Source organism: Trichomycterus rosablanca, chromosome 25 (assembly GCF_030014385.1).
Source record: "Trichomycterus rosablanca isolate fTriRos1 chromosome 25, fTriRos1.hap1, whole genome shotgun sequence".
Classification (NCBI taxonomy): Eukaryota; Metazoa; Chordata; class Actinopteri; order Siluriformes; family Trichomycteridae; genus Trichomycterus; species Trichomycterus rosablanca.
Genome location: NC_086012.1, coordinates 5,641,512 through 5,662,283, shown reverse-complemented (window position 1 = coordinate 5,662,283; position 20,772 = coordinate 5,641,512). Strand labels below are relative to the sequence as shown.

General features: G+C 36.6%; 2 protein-coding genes across 2 annotated transcripts; one reads left to right on the top strand and one right to left on the bottom strand.

Annotated features, from left to right (window-relative positions):
* Positions 1-4,496: 4,496 nt before the first annotated feature.
* rps28 (ribosomal protein S28) lies at positions 4,497-7,453 on the bottom strand. Its single transcript, XM_062987753.1, has 4 exons — positions 7,379-7,453; positions 6,868-6,915; positions 4,955-5,077; positions 4,497-4,617 (listed from the first exon to the last, which is right to left on the bottom strand). Exons 1-3 carry the CDS (start codon positions 7,415-7,417, stop codon positions 4,955-4,957), a joined length of 210 nt encoding a protein of 69 aa, XP_062843823.1. The 5' UTR covers positions 7,418-7,453; the 3' UTR covers positions 4,497-4,617.
* Positions 7,454-11,513: 4,060 nt separating this feature from the next.
* On the top strand, positions 11,514-15,538 carry LOC134302199 (bone morphogenetic protein 4). Its single transcript, XM_062987232.1, has 2 exons — positions 11,514-11,928; positions 14,587-15,538. Exons 1-2 carry the CDS (start codon positions 11,514-11,516, stop codon positions 15,351-15,353), a joined length of 1,182 nt encoding a protein of 393 aa, XP_062843302.1. The 3' UTR covers positions 15,354-15,538.
* Positions 15,539-20,772: the final 5,234 nt, after the last annotated feature.

Genomic DNA, 20,772 nt, shown 5'->3' with positions numbered 1-20,772 from the left:
ACCAAGCTAACAACCGGAGCTACACGCTCCCTCAGTGCATTATGGGAAATGGGGACACTCACAACGTCATGACGTAGCCGCGGGCAGAGCTCAGATTCGAACGTAACACTGACTGACTAGCTTCAGCTAACGTTCAGTTTGGAAAGATAAAAGAAAATACACTGCCTGGCCCAAAAAAAAATGGTCACACACTAACATTTATTTCTGTCCAGAGTTGCATTAATTTTTCCCCAAGATCTTGTATTGATGATGGGAGATTCGGACCACTGCGCAAAGTCTTCTCCAGCACATCCCAGGGTTAGATTCTCAATGGGGTTCAGGTCCGGACAAGCCATGTGTGAAAATGATGTCTCATGCTCCCTAAAGCACTCTTTCACAATTTGAGCCCGATGAATCCTGGCATCGTCATCTTGGAATACGCCCGTGCCATCAGGGAAGAAAAAATCCATTGATGGAATAACCTGGTGGTTCAGTATATTCAGGTAGTCAGCTGACCTCATTCTTTGGGCACATAACGTTGCTGAACCTAGACCTGACCGACCCCCACATGCTTGTACGGTAGGCACTAGGCATGATGGGTGCATGATACCCTGATGCGCCCATCACTCTGGAACAGGGTAGATCTGCACTCGTCAGACCACATGACCTTCTTCCATTGCTCCAGAGTCCAATCTTTATGCTCCCTAGCAAACTGAAGCCGTTTTTGCCGGTTAGCCTCACTGACGAGTGGTTTTCTTAAGGCTACACAGCTGTTTAGTCCCAATCCCTTAAGTTCCCTTCACACTGTGCGTATGGAAATGCTCTTACTTTCACTATTAAACATCCCTGAGTTCTACTGGAGTTTTTCTACCATCTGATTTCATCAAACGTTTAAGTGATCGCCGATCATGATCATTCAAGATTTTTTTCTGACCACATTCCTTCCTCGAAGATGATGTTTCCCCCACTGTCCTTCCACTTTTTAATAATGCGTTGGACAGTTCTTAACCCGATTTTAGTAGTTTCAGAAATCAGATGTTTTCTCTGCTTGATTCATGCCAATAATTTGACCCTTCTGAAACAGATTAACATCGTTCCACATGGTTGTTTAACAAAGCTACTCACTGCATCAGTTAGGGTTAAATAACTTGTTGCCAGCTGAAACATAATCACCCATGCAGTAATTATCCAATGGTAGGCTCTTATCTATTTGCTTAGTTAAATCCAGGTGGTGACCTTTTTTTGGCCAGGCAGTGTATATGCTTTCCTTCAATTAATGCTTGTTCTCTTCATTCACTATATCATAAAGTACTTAAAACACCTTCTTACTGATTCATCCAGTGTTTATTAATCACAGAGTTTAAGTCACTACTTAATTTGCAGAACCCCAAAAAGGAGGGCATGACAGTGGGTTCAGTGGTAAGGATGGAGTCTGTCTAAAGCACACAAAATAAAATCCAATTAGGGTCGCTGGAGCCTATACCAGCTTTTCAGTGGGCGCAAAGCACACAGCAACATCCTGGACAGGGTGCTAGTCCATCGCAGGGCAGACACAAACACACACTCACCCATAGGGCAATTTAGTGTCTCCCGGAGAGAACATGCAAATTACGTACAGAAAGTGCTACCCACTGAGCCACTGTGCCGCCCACAAACACATTCTGCTTATGCAAGGCTGAAAAATAACTCCAAAACATTTCCTTACTCATTCATCCAATATTTATCACAGAGCTTAAGTACAGTGGTGTTCAAAAAAATAGCAGTGATTTAAAAAAAGCGAATAAAGCACAAAATCATTATAATAACTTTTATTTCCATAAATGCAAATGCACTGAAAATACTACACTTTCAATTCTAAATCAAAACATTAACAAAATTTAGTCAGTTTGTGTTAATCCTTTACAGAAAATTAAGAAAAATGAATATTAGGCTGTTCAAAATAATAGCAGTGCCAGCATTTTTCTTTAAAAACTCAAAAAATGTATCTATAACATGAAAAAATGTTTGAGGTTTCACTTTACTTTAAATTACTGAACTAATATTCAGTGGCAGAACAATTGTTTCCGAGATCTGTGTTGCATGGAGTCAACCAACTTCTGGCACCTCTGAACAGGTATTCCAGTCCAGGATGATTAGATTAAATTCCACAGTTCTTCTGCAATTTTGGGTTTTGCCTCAAAAAAACACATTTCAGATTTCAGCCCACAAGTTCTCTATGGGATTGAAGTCAGGGAATTGGGCTGGCCACTCTATTACCTCAATCTTGTTTGTCTGTAACCAAGATGTTTTGGGTCATTGTCATGTTAAAACACCCATTTTAAGGACATTTCTTCTTCAACATAGGGCAACATGATCTGCTCAAGTATTCTGATATATTTAAACTGATCCATGATCCCTCGTATGTGATAAATAGACGTAACACCATGGTATGATAAACATCCCCATATCATCATTTTGTACCATCATGCTTTACTGTCTTCACAGTGAAATTTGGCTTGAATTCAGTGCTCGGGGGTCGTCTGACATACTGTCTACGGCCACTAGACCCAAATAGAACAATTTTGCTTTCACCAGTCCACAAAATGTTGAGCCATTTCTCTTTGGACCAGTCAATGTGTTCCTTGGCAAATTTGAACCCATTCAGGACACGTCTTTTTCTTAACAACGGGACTTTGCAAGGAGTTCTTGCTGGTAAATTGGCTTCATTTAATCATCTTCTGTACTCACTGGTAAATTTAGATGTTCCTTAATCTTTCTGGAGGTGATCATTGACTGAGTATTTGCTATTTTGGCTAATCTTCGATCCAATTGAACAGTAGTTCCACGCTTCCTTCCGTATCTTTCAGGTTTTGGTCGTCACTTCAAGGCATTTGAGATCATTTTAGATGAGCAGGCTATAATTTGCTGCACTTCTCTGTATGTTTTTTCTCTCTACAATCAACTGTTTAATCAAAGTACGCTGTTCATCAGAACAATGTCTGGAACAACTCATTTTCCCCAGTATTTCAAAAGGAAATGTGCTATGACCAACCTGTGCAACATTTGCCACCCTCCTACATTAAATAAGGGCCAAAACTGACACCCGTTCTTCTGCAGAATGAATGACTTCACCAATTGAACTCCTCACTGCTATTGTTTTGAACAACCCCCTTTCAATCAATGCTTTGATTACTCAGAATGAGCGGCATGCATGTCCTAATTGTTGGGTTTGTTTTGTTTTCATTACTCTACTACACTTTCAAGTCAATTTTTTGCTATGTAGAAATAGCATTTCTACTAAAAACAGTGATTTATCAGGTTAATGGTGTTGGACTGCTATTATTTTGAACACTACTGTAACTACCTAGGGTGGCCACGTCTATGACCCCAAAAGAAGGACATGACAGTGGGTCACAAGACAGCACACAGCGAAATTAAAGCGTCGATTGATATAACTGTGATGCAACCGAATGAACTAGATAATTGTCATATTAATGGGCGTTCTCACCACATTTAGTCTACTTTCAATAATTTAGTACAAAAAGCATGAAATTCATTTTTCCTACTCTTCGAGATGAAAGGGTGGTTAGCTGAATTGGAGCTGTACGTTGCTTTCCATTTTGGCATGTTGACAGCATTAACATTTATTAAATATTAGTAATCAATTAGTACTTTAAGACAACATACATCATGGAAAGTGGTGGCTTTAAACCAGTGAAACACAAGTAATTTCTCTTGACCTGATCGTAAGCAAATGAATTATGATACAACAGTCCCGCATTGCCCCAGACTGTGGAAAGGCAGACGAAAAACGGTCCGTCCACTCTAAAACTGGACGTATGGACAACCTATCACTACCATGTATACACTGTTAGTTCTGGGAATAGGATATGGGTGAAAATTCTTACATATTTATTCATAGGCCATAGGTGGTGGCACATACAAATGACATGCACCAAAGTGTGCTGCTCTCCTTGTAGCTATTGAATCTGCCTTTTGGTGATTTATCTGAATTTCTGTGGGCAGGGTGTGCATTTTTAATGAATAGCAATCATTATCCAGGATAAATACGCAACAATGGTCAGGCAGTGTCCGTGGTCTAAATACACAAGAGAGCAAACTTACCAGATAGAGCAAACCTAAAACCAGCAAATAATTGCAGTGAAAGGTTTGTAAACCAATTGAAATCTCATGTACTTTTGCAATAATCACTACATCTATAAAATGACGTTTAATCTTTAATTAAGACATAACCCACAAACTCTTTATTCTGTAATTTTTTTACTTTCAGATTTACCTGTGATTTCCCTAATGTTTGGGCTGAGTAAAAGCCACCCCTCTAGACCCTGAACCACTCCACACTTCGTTGTTTAAGGTTATTTACATTTGAATTAGATTTTCTTTCTGTTACGAATGCTTTGGCAATATTTTACTCTATGCAGCCTGGCTAATAAAGCTTGCTGGTTAAGAGCACCAACTTTTCTTCGACAATTCCACATGCCATGATGTCAAAAGCCCAAGAAAAACAAACACCACAATTATTAACAATCACTTTTATTTCCACTAGCTGTCATGTCAACTCAAAGCTGACAACAGAACATCATATAAACCGGCTTGATGGTAACTGGTTGATCAGCGCTTCATCTTTACAGATGCACTCTGGAGAGAAAAAAAGAGAATTGTGTTATGACTGCAGCAAATGATAGAAAATGTATTTGCTACTAACTGTATATATTTCATATGCATCCTAATTCTATTTTAAATTGTAAATGTCAGCAAAGAGTAACCAGTACAAACTCTTAATATGGATTAAACAAACAAATAGCAAAAAAAAAAAAAAAAAAAAAAAAAAAAAAAAAAAAAAAGACAGGGACAAAAACGGGAGCTAATTGCAAATATTTTTTCCTTCAAACCCACACAAAATTGTTGGTGTAATTTAATATTTAACAGTCAACAAGCATAAAAATCTGTGTCTGCTTTAGAAGTGTTTGCTTACCTATCGAAGCCTCCTAGCTTCTCTTTCAGACTCCAGAAGTGTCAAAACATCACCCTCTCGCACTGGACCCTTCACATTTCTGATGATGGATCGGTTGCTGTCATCCATAAATTCAACACGGACCTGAAAAACAAGTGAGTTTGAGAGATCAACAGCAGAAACCATTTTTAAAGAAAAAGAGGCAGGTTTCTCAAAAGAACAAACGACCAGATTTTCAGACCAGGCTAAATAAGAGATGTACAGTCAAGAATGAATATCATGTCAAACAAACCATGAATATATAGTTCACCCTAATGTAAAACATTCATGGGCTAATTTTTTTTTTTTATAATTAAAACCTTAGTTTATTATAATGCTAATGTGACATTTTAAAAATGTAAACCCTCGGTGGTGTCAGAAATGTTGCACCTTCTCAGAATTATTATAAATCAGCACATATTACATGACTGGTATTCAATATTAGTTTGATATTTTAATAGTCAATCTATATTTATAAAACAACTCGAGTTAACAGAAGTTTTAAAGAGGTCATTACAATAATTATAACAAGAAGAGTTAAGGAATAATACTTAAAAAAGAAACACTTGTCAAGGGGGTGTGCAGACCCCAAGCATTTTGGAAGGATGAGTTAACTTAAGCTCTAAATATGTAATAACTGTGTAAATAACCCTTTAAATATTATTATTATTATTAATATAAAAATTTAAGGTACTGGACTGGAAGATTGCCAGTTCAAGTCCCATCACTTCCAGGTTGCCACTGTTGGGCCCCTGAGCAAGGCCCTTAACCCTCAATTGCTCAAAAATTGTCTTCACTCATTTTGAATAAAGGCGCCTATTAAAGCTGAAAATGTAAATGTAAAAGATGGCACAACTATGTATTCATTGTGACAGCAATTCATATGAACTTGTCACTGTATTGTATGTTAACCACAAATGCACATAAAGTACAGTAGACCCTTGACTGACAAACCGTTTACCATACTAACATTTTGGGTTACGAGCGATTTTCTTCAACTTACCGTACGAACAAATTTCGGATTACGAACCGAAAATCGGACGCAAGCGAAACGTGTGACATCACGAACAAGTTGACAGACGTTTTTTTTTTATTATTTATATTTTGTAAAATTCAATAACAAAATGACCCCAACGAAGGTGCAGAGAAAGCATAGTGGTGAGAAAATGAAAAAATCTATTACTGTTATTAGTACAGTATGAAAGTTATTGTTGTTTCTGGTAAATGCATTTTATATTTAAAAAAAAAAAAGGGAAAAAAAAGAAAAAAAAAGGACATTTATTATGGTGTGTGGTACAGCACACGTACGGTCCTGAAATGTGATGTGTGTTTTTATGTACAGTTCTACTGTGTATTGTTTATTACATGAATGTCTATTCTATAATTTAAGGAAAAATATTCTTGTATTTATAACAAAAAAAATGTTAGAAGGGTTAGGTAAGGGGGGGGTTTGGGAGGTCTGGCACGGATTAATTCTATTTACATTATTTCTTATGGGGAACTTGACTTAAGAACAGCCCTTCAGAACCAATTAAAGTCGTAAGTCAAGTGTCTACTGTATACTGTAGAGTTCTGCAGCTGTCTTGGACAACTTATGATGTAAATATGTTAAGCAGAAATACTATTTATTTAACTTGAACATTGAATGTTTTGCTGTGTATACCTCGGGCATTCAATTATTATTAGTAATTAAACAAACCTACATGGTTTATTCAGTCAAGATGGGCCAGAAGCTGTAAATATCATGATTTTATTTTCTCCATTGAGTTTTACTATTATTCCAATGACTTATCAAACATCAGTACATACAATTTGGTCTGATCTTGTTATTCTCTGGCTTGGAGATTAATGTAAGAAACGTATTTACATTTAAAACTATAAGATCACAAACTTACCTGGGTACACTGTCCCTGGGAGCCGGTTCTACCGAGCACTTTGGTTACCTAGAATAACAAAATCAAATATAAATATGTATTTAATGACATATTACTGTTTACACTAAATGTGAGGTGCTTAATAAAAGCTAAAGCACGACCACCAGTAATGTAATAAAGGGCTTCCAGTAAGCAAACCCAGCTCCACGCAGAGCTACCACGTTTTATAGCCAAAATCTACCCTTATACAGACATTTACCGAAATAAATAAGAAAGTAATAACTAATAAGACCTCGAATTTTTAATAATTCAAAATAATGTAGCTAAAGTTAGCAGCTAACTAACGTCTGAACAACATTAGCCACACACGCAGCCATGTTCTGCATGTCACCGCGCACTTAAAACATCGATGAAAAAAGCATTAAGTCTCATTAATTCTCAACAAACCCAAACATTAACGTTTCTAATACAAACCAGCCGCATTAAAATGTACATTTTGTTTAGTAATAATAAATATTTTAACATTTCTCACTCTTGCGAGCTTGATGGGTTGCACGCGGCTGGCGTCCATGATCACAGCGCAAAAGGAAAAGGAAGTCACGTGGTGTGCGCCGGATTTAAATACTACGTTTTTTTTTTTTGTTCGTTTGTTTTATATATTACATACGTGTATTGTGGTTTCTTAAATTATTTAAAATATTTGTACAATTATACAAAAATACTGCATAATGTGTAAATAATTTTACAGTGAATTCCTGATTTGTCTCCGGATCCGGTGTTATAAAAAAAAATCGACACTCATATATTACGCCTTTAGAGTGAATTCGCATGCGCAGAGACTTGATTCTGCAGCGACTCAAATAGCTAGGTGCAGCCTGGCGATGTTGGATGTGTTTTAAATCGCCTACTACTTACTACTCGCGTACTGATGGGGACCCAAATAAATATGCAGTATACACTGATCAGCCATAACATTAAAATCACCTCCTTGTTTCTACACTCCCTGTCCATTGTACCAGCTCCACTTACCATATAGAAGCACTTTGTAGTTCTACAATTACTGACTGTAGTCCATCTATTTCTTTACATACCTTTTTAGCCTGTTTTCACCCTGTTCTTCAATGGTCAGGACCCCCACAGGACCACTACAGAGCAGGTATTATTTAGGTGGTGGATCATTCCCAGCACTGCAATGACACTGACATGGTGGTGGTGTGTTAGTGTGTGTTGTGCTGGTATGAGTGGATCAGACACAGCAGCGCTGCTGGAGTTTTTAAATACCGTGTCCGCTCACTGTGCACTCCTACCTAGTTAGTCCACCTTGTAGATGTAAAGTCAGAGACGATCGCTCATCTATTGCTGCTGTTTGAGTTGGTCATCTTCTAGACCTTTATCAGTGGTCACAGGACGCTGCCCACGGGGCGCTGTTGGCTGGATATTTTTGGTTGGTGGACTATTCTCAGTCCTCTGTGTCTGATCCTCTGTGTCAGGCTTCTGTGTCTGATCCACTCATACCAGCACAACACACACTAACACACCACCACCATGTCAGTGTCACTGCAGTGCTGAGAATGATCCACCACCCAATTAATACCTGCTCTGTGGTGGTCCTGTGGGGGTCCTGACCATTGAAGAACAGAGTGAAAGCAGGCTAAAAAGTATGTAGAGAAACAGATGGACTACAGTAATTGTAGAACTACAAAGTGATTCTATATGGTAAGTAGAGCTGATAAAATGGACAGTGAGTGTAGAAACAAGGAGGTGGTCATGACAGCCCTAATGCACTAACCGAGACCCAGAGAACACAACATCCATTATTTAAAAAAAACTTTGCTTTGACTAGTAAATCATACCACAACATGTGTGTAAGTCAGATTCAGATGAGCTTGAGCACAAGGACATAGACTGTGTTTCTGGATGTTGTTGATTTATGGCTTTCACTTAACACAGAAAAGTCTTAATTGCATTTGTAAATGCAGCGCCCAGCCGTGCTTACTGATAAGGGTTTTATGAAGTATTCCCAAGCCTTTGTGGGTATTTATTACAGAAGCGTCACTTTTTTAATGCAGTGCTGTATGAGAAATCAAAGGTCAAGGGCATTCGAGATTGATTTTCTATTATTACTGCTATAGATGGGTTAAGACACTGACTAGTAAATTATGGCTCACTGAAAACTTCCAGTTCCTGCCTGGCTAATAAACATTCATGATTTTTATGTTTAATGTAATATAGTGACAGTAACGACACACTGAAAGTATCAGTGTCACATGCCCTCCTAACTCTTGAAGGCACTCGGGTGGCACTGTGGTCTATACACTAATGGTCTTTCTGCTCGCCCTCCACCTGGTTCGTATTTACATTTAAATTTTAGGCATTTAGCAGATGCTTTTATCCAAATAGTGTTACAGTCTAAGCAATTGAGGGTTAGGGGCCTTGCTCAAGGGCCCAAAAGTGGCAACCTGGAAGTGGTCCGGTTTGAACCAACGACCTTCTGCTTACTAGTCCAGTGCCTTAACCGCTTGGCTACAACTGCCCTATTTGAGTCCTAACTGGTGTACGAAGCAGTGTGATGCACTGGTGCCCAGTCCAGGGTATTCCTGCCTTGCACTCAATGTTTTAAAGCAGTTGATAAAAATTAAAATGCCAGGGTGTCCTCAGGGGTACAATATGAACTATCTAATCTAAGGTATCTCTACACCTGACCTTGAGCTTGTTTGGAAATCACATTTCAAAACCAAGGGCATTTATATAGAGTTGCCCCTCCTCTTTTTTTGCAGCTATAACAGCCTACAGCCTACATTCTGGGATTTCTACATAAATTTGGATCAAGCCTCCATTCAATCAAACTACTTTCGATATTAATATAATGGTGTTCAATATGAATGAGGTCAGTACTGTATTCAGGTCAATGAAGTTCCTTTATATAACTTTATAAAGCTTGCTTTGTTTACAGGAGCATAGTAATGCTGGAACAGGAAAGTGCCTTCACCTTACTATTCCTGCAAAACGTTAAAACCATATAATGATATGGTTATACACAACCCCAAATCAGAAAAAGTTGGGACAGTATGGAAAATGCAAATAAAATAAAATAAATGCAGTGTTCCTTACATTCGACTTCTCGGGGCTCGGAGGCATCTAGGATGGACCATCACACAGTGGAAACGTGTATTGTGAGGTATCAGGTGAATCAGCATTTCAGGACGGAAAAGGACCATCCAGACTGTTATCAGGAACAAGTTCAAAGGCCAGGGTCTGTCATGGTATGGGGCTGTGTCAGTGCCTTTGTCAAAGTTCATTTACACATCTGTTCATTTACACATTTTTCAACAAGACGATGCAAAACCACATGCTGCACATATTACAAAGGCATGGCTGCGTAAGAACAGGGTATGGGTACTGGACCGGCCTGCCTGCAGTCCTGACCTGTCCCCAATAGAGAATGTGTAGAGAATTTTGAAACCAAAAATGCGACAAAGACGACGCCGTACTGTTGCACATCTTAAGACGTGTTTGCAGGAAGAATGGGACAAAATAAAAGCTGAAACACTAAATCACTTGGTATCCTCGGTGCCAAAACGTCTTTTAAGTGTGGTGAAAAGGAATAGCAACATTACAAAGTGGTAAATGCTTTACCGTCCCAACTTTTTTTGGAATGTGTTGCAGGTCTGAAATGCAGGAATGGATGTTTATTAATAAATGAAATGAAAGTTGAGCAGATAAAACATGAAATATCTCAGGTTCATCCTGTCTGCAATCAAATAAAAGTCAAAGTAAACATTAGAAACTTGTACTTTTGGGGTTGTACTATTGCTTTTAAAATCCTCTTATCACTGGGTGTGGCTGAAATACCTGAAAAACTAGGCTGGATGTAGGCTGGACCACATCATTTCGGTCATATCACTTACCTTACTATGAAGCATGTTCAAAAAGAATGAGCGTTATTTATTTGCCTGTAAACCGATTTCTCTCAAATGTATTGTCCGACTCCCCCACCCCCAGTGAGTTTGCTCTGGGTGTGGTAAGGTATGCAACCCGGCGCACATGCGTTTGCTGTGAGCGTCACATTCACGTTTCAAAAATAGAGCCCTCTTTTTTGTTCCCCTCAAAAAGCCCCATTGCTCAACAATGTCCTCTTTGAAATCTGTCATTAGCGAAGTCACAATGCACTTTGGAATCACATTGAAGCACCTTTCACGTGTCCTCTTCAAAGAATCCGACTTATGACTTTCTGAGTCTGTTTATTTAAAGGTCAAATTTAGATTTTTATGTTTGATCTTGAAATGTGAAATGTATGTGATGTTTAATGCATTGTACACAAGTGTAACCTTGGAATTACGATGATTTACAGAGGGGGTATATAATGTTGTGTGTCCTACACAACATTCCAGTTAGATACAACACACACACACACACACACACAGCACATTTAGTCACGTCAGTATGACATAAATCCAATGGTGTCGTTATCATAAATTTTAATGATACTGCAAAGCTAATGACTCATTCTTCCTGTGGGTAATTGTCCTTTAAAACAAATGATGTTTTACACATGTTTTATATATAATGTACATACAGTATATGTACATTTTGTTTGTGAAATAATTTTTCGGTTTTTAAACCAGAAAATCCAGCACGTAGTTGTTTATGCCACAGTGATGTAAGAGATGGTCACTTGGAAATCTATTGACTCCAAGCAGAAGGGCTGTGAAAAGCAGGGTGTGGTAAGCGACTATATAAACGAGTGCCTGGAGTTTCATCAACCCTTAGAACGACAGGGCCAAAAAAAAAAAGAATTGGTCATGCATAGCTCAGTTGCTCACTGCTGTCTCATCTTTACCTGGATTCTTATCTTCAGCTCCGGTATGCACAAGTCCAAAGCTCTTCAGGATTACACAGGAGCTAACCTCACTCTACAGCTCGAGGCTCTTAAATCCGGAATGCTGGAGTATCTAGGGATGGACAGACCGCCAGACTTGAGAGGAAAGGCTTCCTACCGAGAACTGGTCGAAATGTCTCATGAGTATAGGACCAAGAGGTGGCAGACACAGTCCTTCTCAAGTTTGTTCCTTCATACGACAGGTAAATAACTCAAAGGCAGATTTACAAATCACGTCTACAACTGAAATTCATTCTAAATACATTTTCTGTGAGAAGACCCAGAGTTCGAAATAGTTTTATGCCTTAAAATAGCTGTTTAAGAATGAATAAATCGTAATGCTGTTTTAAAACTTGTTGTTCAGAACTAAACCAGGTATTAATGTGAATACCTGGTTCCTTTATAACCACTGAAAGGCATGTGTTTTCCTGCCAAACTGCCAGCAATTTTAGACTCATATCAATGACGCCTATACATAGCTCAGGTCTTGTGACTTACTATTGAAAGATCTCAAAAACAGGTCTTCTATTAATTAGATCCTGCTGTAACATGGCCAGGCATCAGTAAACAAGAGAACAAAAAGCCTCAGGTAGTTTCAGGTTAGTTTCTTTTGACGTGTGCAAAGAATAAGCAGAGGCCTTCTTTCTAGCACGAAAGCTTTTAAATCCATGGCGATGTGATAATAATAATATAATAATAATATTGTATTTATACAGCAGTATGAGGACTAAAACGGAAAGAATTAAATAATAAGAAATGCTTGATTAAAATTAAATGAATGAATAAAAGAATACACTATAAATCAGCAAGACATCCCCGGGATTTTAAGCTTATCATGCTGTTTGGGGAAATGTCTCCGTGTTTACTTTAAAATGTTCTGTTTCCTGTACTGCCAGATGTCAGTGAGACCCATTATTCTCACGGACGACCTGTATTTAAGTTATAATGGGGGATTTTGGGATTCCCATTCCAAAAACACCTCCGCAAGACCCTATATTCCATATTAATATTATTTTAGCATCTTTATGATCTGACACTTTGAGGTGACTCTTTATATTTTTCAAACCTTAACAAAAGACCACTGTTCCATGTACCTGGGTGCAGACAAATGTTTTCTATTTATACGGACACAAAAAAGTCTCAAGATATCGGGCTACCATTTTTTATATCATGAAATTATGAATCCAGGTTGCTGTATTTATATTTTTGACACAGCTTACTTGTTAAGAAAACCCACTATTAACTCAAATTATGAAAAGACTGTAAAAAACTGAAACCGTGTTACTATAAACCTACACACGTCAAAAATCAGGTGCTTGTTTAAGGATTTGACTAATTGTAAATATTTGTAAACAATTTTTTACAAAATTTTACAAAATGAACCCACTGCTCTATATTGTATATCCACACCCACACGACAGCTAAACTGTATTTAAATATGTATGTTTTTTTTGTTACTGCATTCTGTGTTGTAGCCAATGTAAGAGTGTTAAGCACTGGTTTACTCAGATTACTCAGCCAGGTAATAAAAGAACATCTAAGATACAACAGGTCTTGTTTACCTGAAATATAGTCAGTGTCTATAGTTAGGAAAAACGTTGGTATAAAAAAACAGATCCATGGCAAATCTGCAACGCAAAAACCAATTGGGACATACAGACTTATTTCACATTTATAATAATAATAATAATAATAATAATAATAATAATAATAATAATAATAATAATAATAATAATAATAATAATAATAATAATAAAAAGTACTACTACTACTACTAATAATAATAACTGGGACATAAAGGCTTATTTCACATTTATAATAATAATAATAATAATAATAATAATAATAAAAAGTACTACTACTACTACTAATAATAATAATAATAATAACTGGGACATAAAGGCTTATTTCACATTTATAATAATAATAATAATAATAATAATAATAATAATAATAATAATAAAAAGTACTACTACTAATAATAATAATAACTGGGACATAAAGGCTTATTTCACATTTATAATAATAATAATAATAATAAAAAGTACTACTACTACTACTAATAATAATAATAACTGGGACATAAAGGCTTATTTCACATTTATAATAATAATAATAATAATAATAATAATAATAATAATAATAATAATAATAATAAAAAGTACTACTACTAATAATAATAATAATAACTGGGACATAAAGGCTTATTTCACATTTATAATAATAATAATAATTATTATAATAATAATAATAATAATAAAAAGTACTACTACTACTACTACTACTACTAATAATAATAATAATAATAACTGGGACATAAAGGCTTATTTCACATTTATAATAATAATAATAATTATTATAATAATAATAATAATAATAAAAAGTACTACTACTACTACTACTACTAATAATAATAATAATAACTGGGACATAAAGGCTTATTTTATATTTATAATAATAATAATAATAATAATAATAACAACAACAACAACAACAATAATAATAATAATAATAATAATAATAATAATAACTGGGACATACATCACCATTTATTATTTATTTATGCTGCCACATTTTTGAGAGTTTAGTTCCTTTATGCATTACAGACACATGTAAGTGATCTTATTACTTTTGACTTTATTTAAAAATCATTTTGTTGTAAATAATTTATGTGCTTTTAAAAGCTCTCTCTCTATATAAGCACTACATATATGTATATTATACTGTATATACACTATAGCAAATGAACAAACATCATGACTGAAACAGTCATTAAAACCATTTGTCTGCATCTGATGTATCTGGCTAATTACACTTAATAAATATTGTAGTAATAGCAATTCTGATTTCTTCTCTTTCAGTACAGTCACTGGATTCTCAGCAGGGTCAGGAAGGCAATACAGAATCAACGACTCAGTGGTTTCGGGCTGTGTTCCAAAAAGAGTCTCTTCTTACAGAGGAGATCATCTTGGCTGAAGCACAACTTCACCTTCAGAGACAGCTTAAGGACAACTCTGACCACTCAGAACATTGTCAGAAGGTTTATGTTAAAATACAGGAAACATCAGGGTCTGACATTAATACGCTTTTTGATACAAACATTTTTACCATTGAAGGCCACAACGTTACGCTGGATGTGACGTTTGCAGTCGACAAATGGCTTATAAAAGACAGCCATACTTTACTCATTGTTGACATTGGGTTTATCAAAGGGAAGGATGAAGGACCTGAGCTCATACCCCAGCTCTGTTTGGAACTTAAACTGCCGGTTAATAAAGCGAGACAAACACGTTCCACCTACGGACAAGGTCTCGAGGACGACGGTCACTGCGGTCGCAGATCTCTGACTGTTTCCTTTGAAGAGATCGGCTGGTCAGACTGGATTGTTGCTCCTGCCGGCTACACAATGTATTTCTGTGACGGTACCTGCCCACACAATTACAAACCAGCCGGTCTGCACACTCAGGTAAAGTTTCGCCTACATCGCTTGACCAAGGGAGCGACGCCTCGCCCATGTTGCGTGCCAGCCGCCTATGATCCCATGATTCTCATGCATTACGACAGTCGGGGAAAGTTGAAGTTAACATCCTTCGATGATATGATAGTTACCGACTGCTACTGTGCTTAACATTATTAGCCTGGAGGACAGTGGGGTTATAATAAGAGATCTCTTTGGAGAACTATTACCTTGCATTCAGAAATAATATTGTGTAACAATGTTGTACATTGATTTGGTTATATTTCTGACATTTTAAAGGGTTTTTTTCTTCCTCAAGGGAGGAAGTACCACCTTTTTCATCAGCACTCAGTATTAAGAAGTAAAAGCTTTAGTTTATTTATTGTAATTTATTACTGACGTACATTTTATTGGTCGTTTGTGTTAAAATCAATGTTTTATTTTAATTAACAATACATATAACATTCATACCAGTGTCTCAAGGCAGTTTGATCTATTCATTTAGATACTGAAAAAACTGAATTGAGTGACATTCCAGGACTTCCTGGGAAAGGATTTAACCAGAAGAAAACACAGATATTTCAACTGGACACTCTTGGCACTCAAAGCCAGGAGATTTCAATAGTCATGTGTCTCTGGTCTCACTTATGGTTCTAAGAGCTGGATTTCACACAGCAGATTTATACATTTGCCGCAACAGCTGGGGTCAAACAGGGTCCCAAACGAGACACTTGATACAAACCGATCGGACAGCAGCCTCTCAGTGAGGTCACCCAACAGCGACAGATGCAATTCATTGTCCATAGTCTACGAAGAGACCCATCGGACCTCATCAATAAATGCACCCTGTATACTCTAAAACATGTAGGCAAAGACTTATAAACAACAACGTACCAACAACCGAGAACGAGATCAGAGACCTGCTTGCAAACCGTGAGATCAATGGGTCAAGACTGTTGACGCTTGCAGTTTCCCACATTTTGCACCCAACTGATGATGATGAACTGGACAACGACCCTAAACATGGACACCCTGGACGGGACGCCAGTCCATCACAGGGCAGACACACACACACACACCCATTCATCTATAGGGCAATTCAGTGTCTCCAATGAACTTAACTGCATGTTTTTGGACTGTCGGAGGAAACCCACGCAGACACGGGGAGAAGCACAGAAAGGACCCGTACCGCCTCGCCTGGAGATCAAACCCAGGACCTTCTTGCTGTGAGGTGACTGTGCTATTCACTGAGCCACCGTGCCACCCCTAAACATACAGCTAAAATTAATAAGTACTAAAAAAGAAGCTGAAGGTATTAAATGGCCTAAGATTGAAGCTTTTTAAATTGCCAGTCTGTCATCATAAACTGTGAAAATTAAAGAAATTTTTTTAATCAAAAGGAATGAAAGAATGGGCCGATACTTTTAAAGACAATAAAGAGAAATTTTTTTTTACTGTAGACTAGTATAAAAGCTATAATTTTCAACAACAGATTTGATGTGTTCATGTATTGTTTCTGCCTTTTTTAAATATAAACATAGGTGCTTTTTATTACATTTTCAAGTAAAATATGAAGGGTTTTTACAATAGTTAAATACTCATTTCCCCTCACTGTATGTGTTCATTTTGATTTACAATTTCCTGTAATTCATGGTGACTTTTTAACTCATATTAAGCACTTCTACATAAACACATCAAGGTGATTTTACAGTAAGCCATTCTTTACAATAACATTTCATTGTCAGGGCGTGTCAGACACGATGATAGGACAGAGATTTTTACAGTTTGATAACCTTGAACACATGTGTACCCTACATGACCTTGACTTACAAGTGAATGACCTGAAAAGTAAACAGAGAAATGAAGTCTGGTGTATATATATTGTTGTTATATATAAGCACAGTCTAAAGGTTCGGGTGAGTAACTGGACACATATAAGATCAAACTCTACAGATTTTATGTCTGTTTTGATAGATTATTTTGTTAACTGCTCATATTATACAGTTCTCTGCAGGATTATTGGCATATGTGTAAAAAAAAATCTGTGATTAATGAGCTTAATATAATAAGAACTGTTAATATTTTATTAAAATATTGTTTTTACAAGTATTAGAAATTTGTAGAAATAAAATAGATATTTTTATATATGTGCATTCATGGTTTCTGTTTTATTAGAGTTTTAAATACGAGGTGTCGAAAAGCCTAAATTCTCATTTATTCTCATGTATTCAGGAATTTGCATAAGATTAGAAAATATAATAATAAAATACAAGTGTGTATTAAATAGGTTTAGATCGTGGGTTGTGCTGGAGTCTATCCCAGCTATTCAATGGGCACAAGGCACACAGTAACACCCTGGACGGGGCGCCAGTCCATTGCAGGGCAGACACACATCCATTCCCCTAAAGGGCAATTCAGTGTCTCCAATTAACCTGTTCTCCCCGTGTCTTCGTGGGTTTACTCCGGGAGCTCCGGTTTCCTTCCACAGTCCAAAAACATGCAGTCAGATTAATTGGAGATTCTGAATCTCCTATAGGTGAATGTGTGTGTATGTGTGTGTGTGTGTGTGTGTGTGTCTGCCCGTGTCTGCCCTGCGATGGACTGGCGCCCCATTCAGGGTGTTACTGTGTGCCTTGCGCCCATTGAAAAGCTGGGATAAGCTCCAGCACCCCCCCCCGACCCTAATTGGATAAGCGGTTAAGATAGAGAGTGAGTGAGTGAGTGAGTGAGTGAGAACAATTAATCTGACTGCATGTTTTTGGACTGTGGGAGGGAAACCGGAGCTCCCAGAGGAAACCCACGCAGACACGGGGAGAACATGCAAACTCCACACAGAAAGGACCCGGACCTTCTTGCTGTGAGGCAACAGTGCTACCCACCGAGTCACCGTGCTGCTTTAGAACAATTGAATGAAAAATTATTATTATTACTATTATTATTATTATTTATTATTATTATTATTATTACTACTATTATTATTATTAGTAGTAGTAGTAATTTATTATTATTATTATTATTATTATTATTATTATTATATTCATTATTATTATTATTTTCATTATTATTATTATTACGATTATAATAATTATTATTCTTATTATTTTTATTATTAGTAGTAGTAGTGTTTTTATTATTGTTATTATTACTATTATTATTATTACTATTATTATTATTTGTATTATTATTGTTATTTTTATTTTATTATTATTACTATTATTATTATCATTATTATTTTTATTATTATTATAATTACTATTATTATTTTTTTATTATTATTATTATTATTACTATTATTATTATTACTATTATTATTATAATTACAGTTTGTTGCATATGAGGCAGGACCAACACAAGATTAGAAAGGTGGTCATAATGTTAATTAAAGAAATTTTTTAATCAAAAGGAATTAAAGAATGGGAATTAAAGAATTAAATCAGTGTAGATTTAATTTTGAGAGTCACACCCAGGCATGATTACTGCCAGTGGATATGGTCAGTTTTCTTAGATAGAAGCGCATTACAGTAGTCTTGTAGTAGTAATGTGTGTATAAGTTTTTACACCTACTAGGCTGAGGGATGACCGAGGACGAGCATCATTACGTACACGTAATGCTATACATACCGATGATGCCACCGTTTGAGAACAAAACCTCAATGCACAAGCTATTCAAAAACCTTTACAATGCTATTAAAAGCACTTAAAAGAGAAGGTCCTATTCACTCACCCCTGCCAGGGAAGCTGTAAATACTCAAAAGATAAATGCAAATACGCCAAGCCACAGAATATGTGAATCACTTTCATGAACAGAAACAGTAATTTGTCATTTGGCTTTAAAATACGTCATGAGACAAACTGACAAGAATTGACTGAGCAAATACTGTGGTACTGATCAAAATACCACAGTTTACAGGTAGCTGGCACTTGGAGGACCACACTATTAGTAAGAGAAACACTTTTAAAGGATTTCTTTACTAATATATACATTTTCAGCATTTGGCAGACGCTTTTATCCCAAATGACTTACAGTACTGTGACAGTATACAGTCTGAGCAATTAAGGGTTAAGGGCCTTGCTCAAGGGCCCAACAGTGGCAACCTGGCAGTGGAGGGGCTTTAACCAGCAATTTGATTACTAGTCCAGTACCTTAGTCCTAGTCCACTAGGCTACAACTGCCCTCAGAAAGATTCAGTGTCAAACACAAAATAAATACATTTATTGTTAATGATGCTGAATAGAATACAATACAATTTCTATTCTGTTCTATTCAGCATCGTAAACAACAAAGAAAGCAGCTCTAGTATTATTGTCAGAGTGTGCGTCAAAGGAGAGCTTTCAGAGGAATTCATTATGATGCTCGAGTATTTTACCACTGAGATAAAATGTTCACTTACACACACATACTGAATGTACTGTATACATACTATTCTGAATATAGATCATATTTAAAGATTCAATAATACCTTAGTCAAGGTTGTATCAGTGAAAAATGTGTTTATTTATCTACAAAAATGTTTAAAGTACAAAGTTTGACAATTACTTGTTAGTCAGCATTTCCTGATAGACACAAGAGAAAAGTATTTTTTATCCAGGTATTAACATGTTTTCTTCATTTGTCTCCCAAAACAGTGCTTACTATCACATTAAAAACAAAACTTAGCAATATTTAAATAGTAAAATCAAAATCATGACTGCAGTAAACAATTAAATAAATATGTAGATTTTTTTCTATTAAGTAATTAAGTGTTTGCTTATATAAGTAGTGGGCATCTTAAAACAGTATATCCGGCTCCCACCCTGTATGAACAACAAGCCAATCGTTTTCGAGTTTCAAACCGACGAGTTTTACATGTCAGCTCTGGTGCGCTAGCGTGTTTTACCGCTGCGCCACCTTAGCGGCCCACTTTTGTGGTACTATTACCGTATTGCTAGCCTAAGAAATCGTTCAACCAGTCATCTTTGCTACTCATACTTTCATTTGTCTGTGTTGGAGACACGGTAAAGTCCTCAAACAACAAAGTGTCTCCTTTTATCTCAACGTCTCCTATTTGAGTCTCCAACTTAGAGAAGTCGTTGAATATGTCTGAGGTATTTCTTGATGGTTCTAATGTCAGTGTGTCTGAGTCTGGTTTGCTTGGTTCTAATGTCAGTGTGTTGGGTTTGCTTGGCTCACACAGAGCAGAAGACGAATCTTCAAGCAAACTCAGAGAGTCTGTAACTTCAGACTGGACAAACTGTTTGTTTTCTGAGGCAGCTTTGCTTGTATCAACCACGTCTAGCACATGTGTTGATGACCCAGATTCAGAACTAAATATGTCAAAAAATTCATTATGAACAAGTTGGCTGTTTTCTTGTTTTGAATTGTTTTGATCAAAAACGTCTAGGTGTTCTGATATCTCATTATCTGAGCTAAATAGGTTGAAATGGTCGTGTCCTCCAGCTACAGGACTTTGGTTGTAATCTGCATTAAATAAGTCAGTGATGTCATTCTTTGTATATCCATCATCAGAGCTTGGAAGTCTTGGAGTGTTGTTGTTTTCTGTCAGCTCACCATCACTGAAGATGTCATATGTGGCTTTTGGTTTTACATTTG

What these genes read in the sequence shown, in the direction of transcription:
- rps28 (XM_062987753.1), bottom strand. Translation starts at nt 7,417, where the DNA reads ATGGACGCCAGCCGCGTGCAACCCATCAAGCTCGCAAGA. An exon ending in AACCCATCAAGCTCGCAAGA is followed by an intron (nt 6,916 to 7,378) that starts GTGAGAAATGTT and finishes TTGTTATTCTAG; the next exon opens with GTAACCAAAGTGCTCGGTAG. An exon ending in CCCAGGGACAGTGTACCCAG is followed by an intron (nt 5,078 to 6,867) that starts GTAAGTTTGTGA and finishes CTTGTTTTTCAG; the next exon opens with GTCCGTGTTGAATTTATGGA.
- LOC134302199 (XM_062987232.1), top strand. Translation starts at nt 11,514, where the DNA reads ATGGTCACTTGGAAATCTATTGACTCCAAGCAGAAGGGCTGTGAAAAG. An exon ending in TTTGTTCCTTCATACGACAG is followed by an intron (nt 11,929 to 14,586) that starts GTAAATAACTCA and finishes CTTCTCTTTCAG; the next exon opens with TACAGTCACTGGATTCTCAG.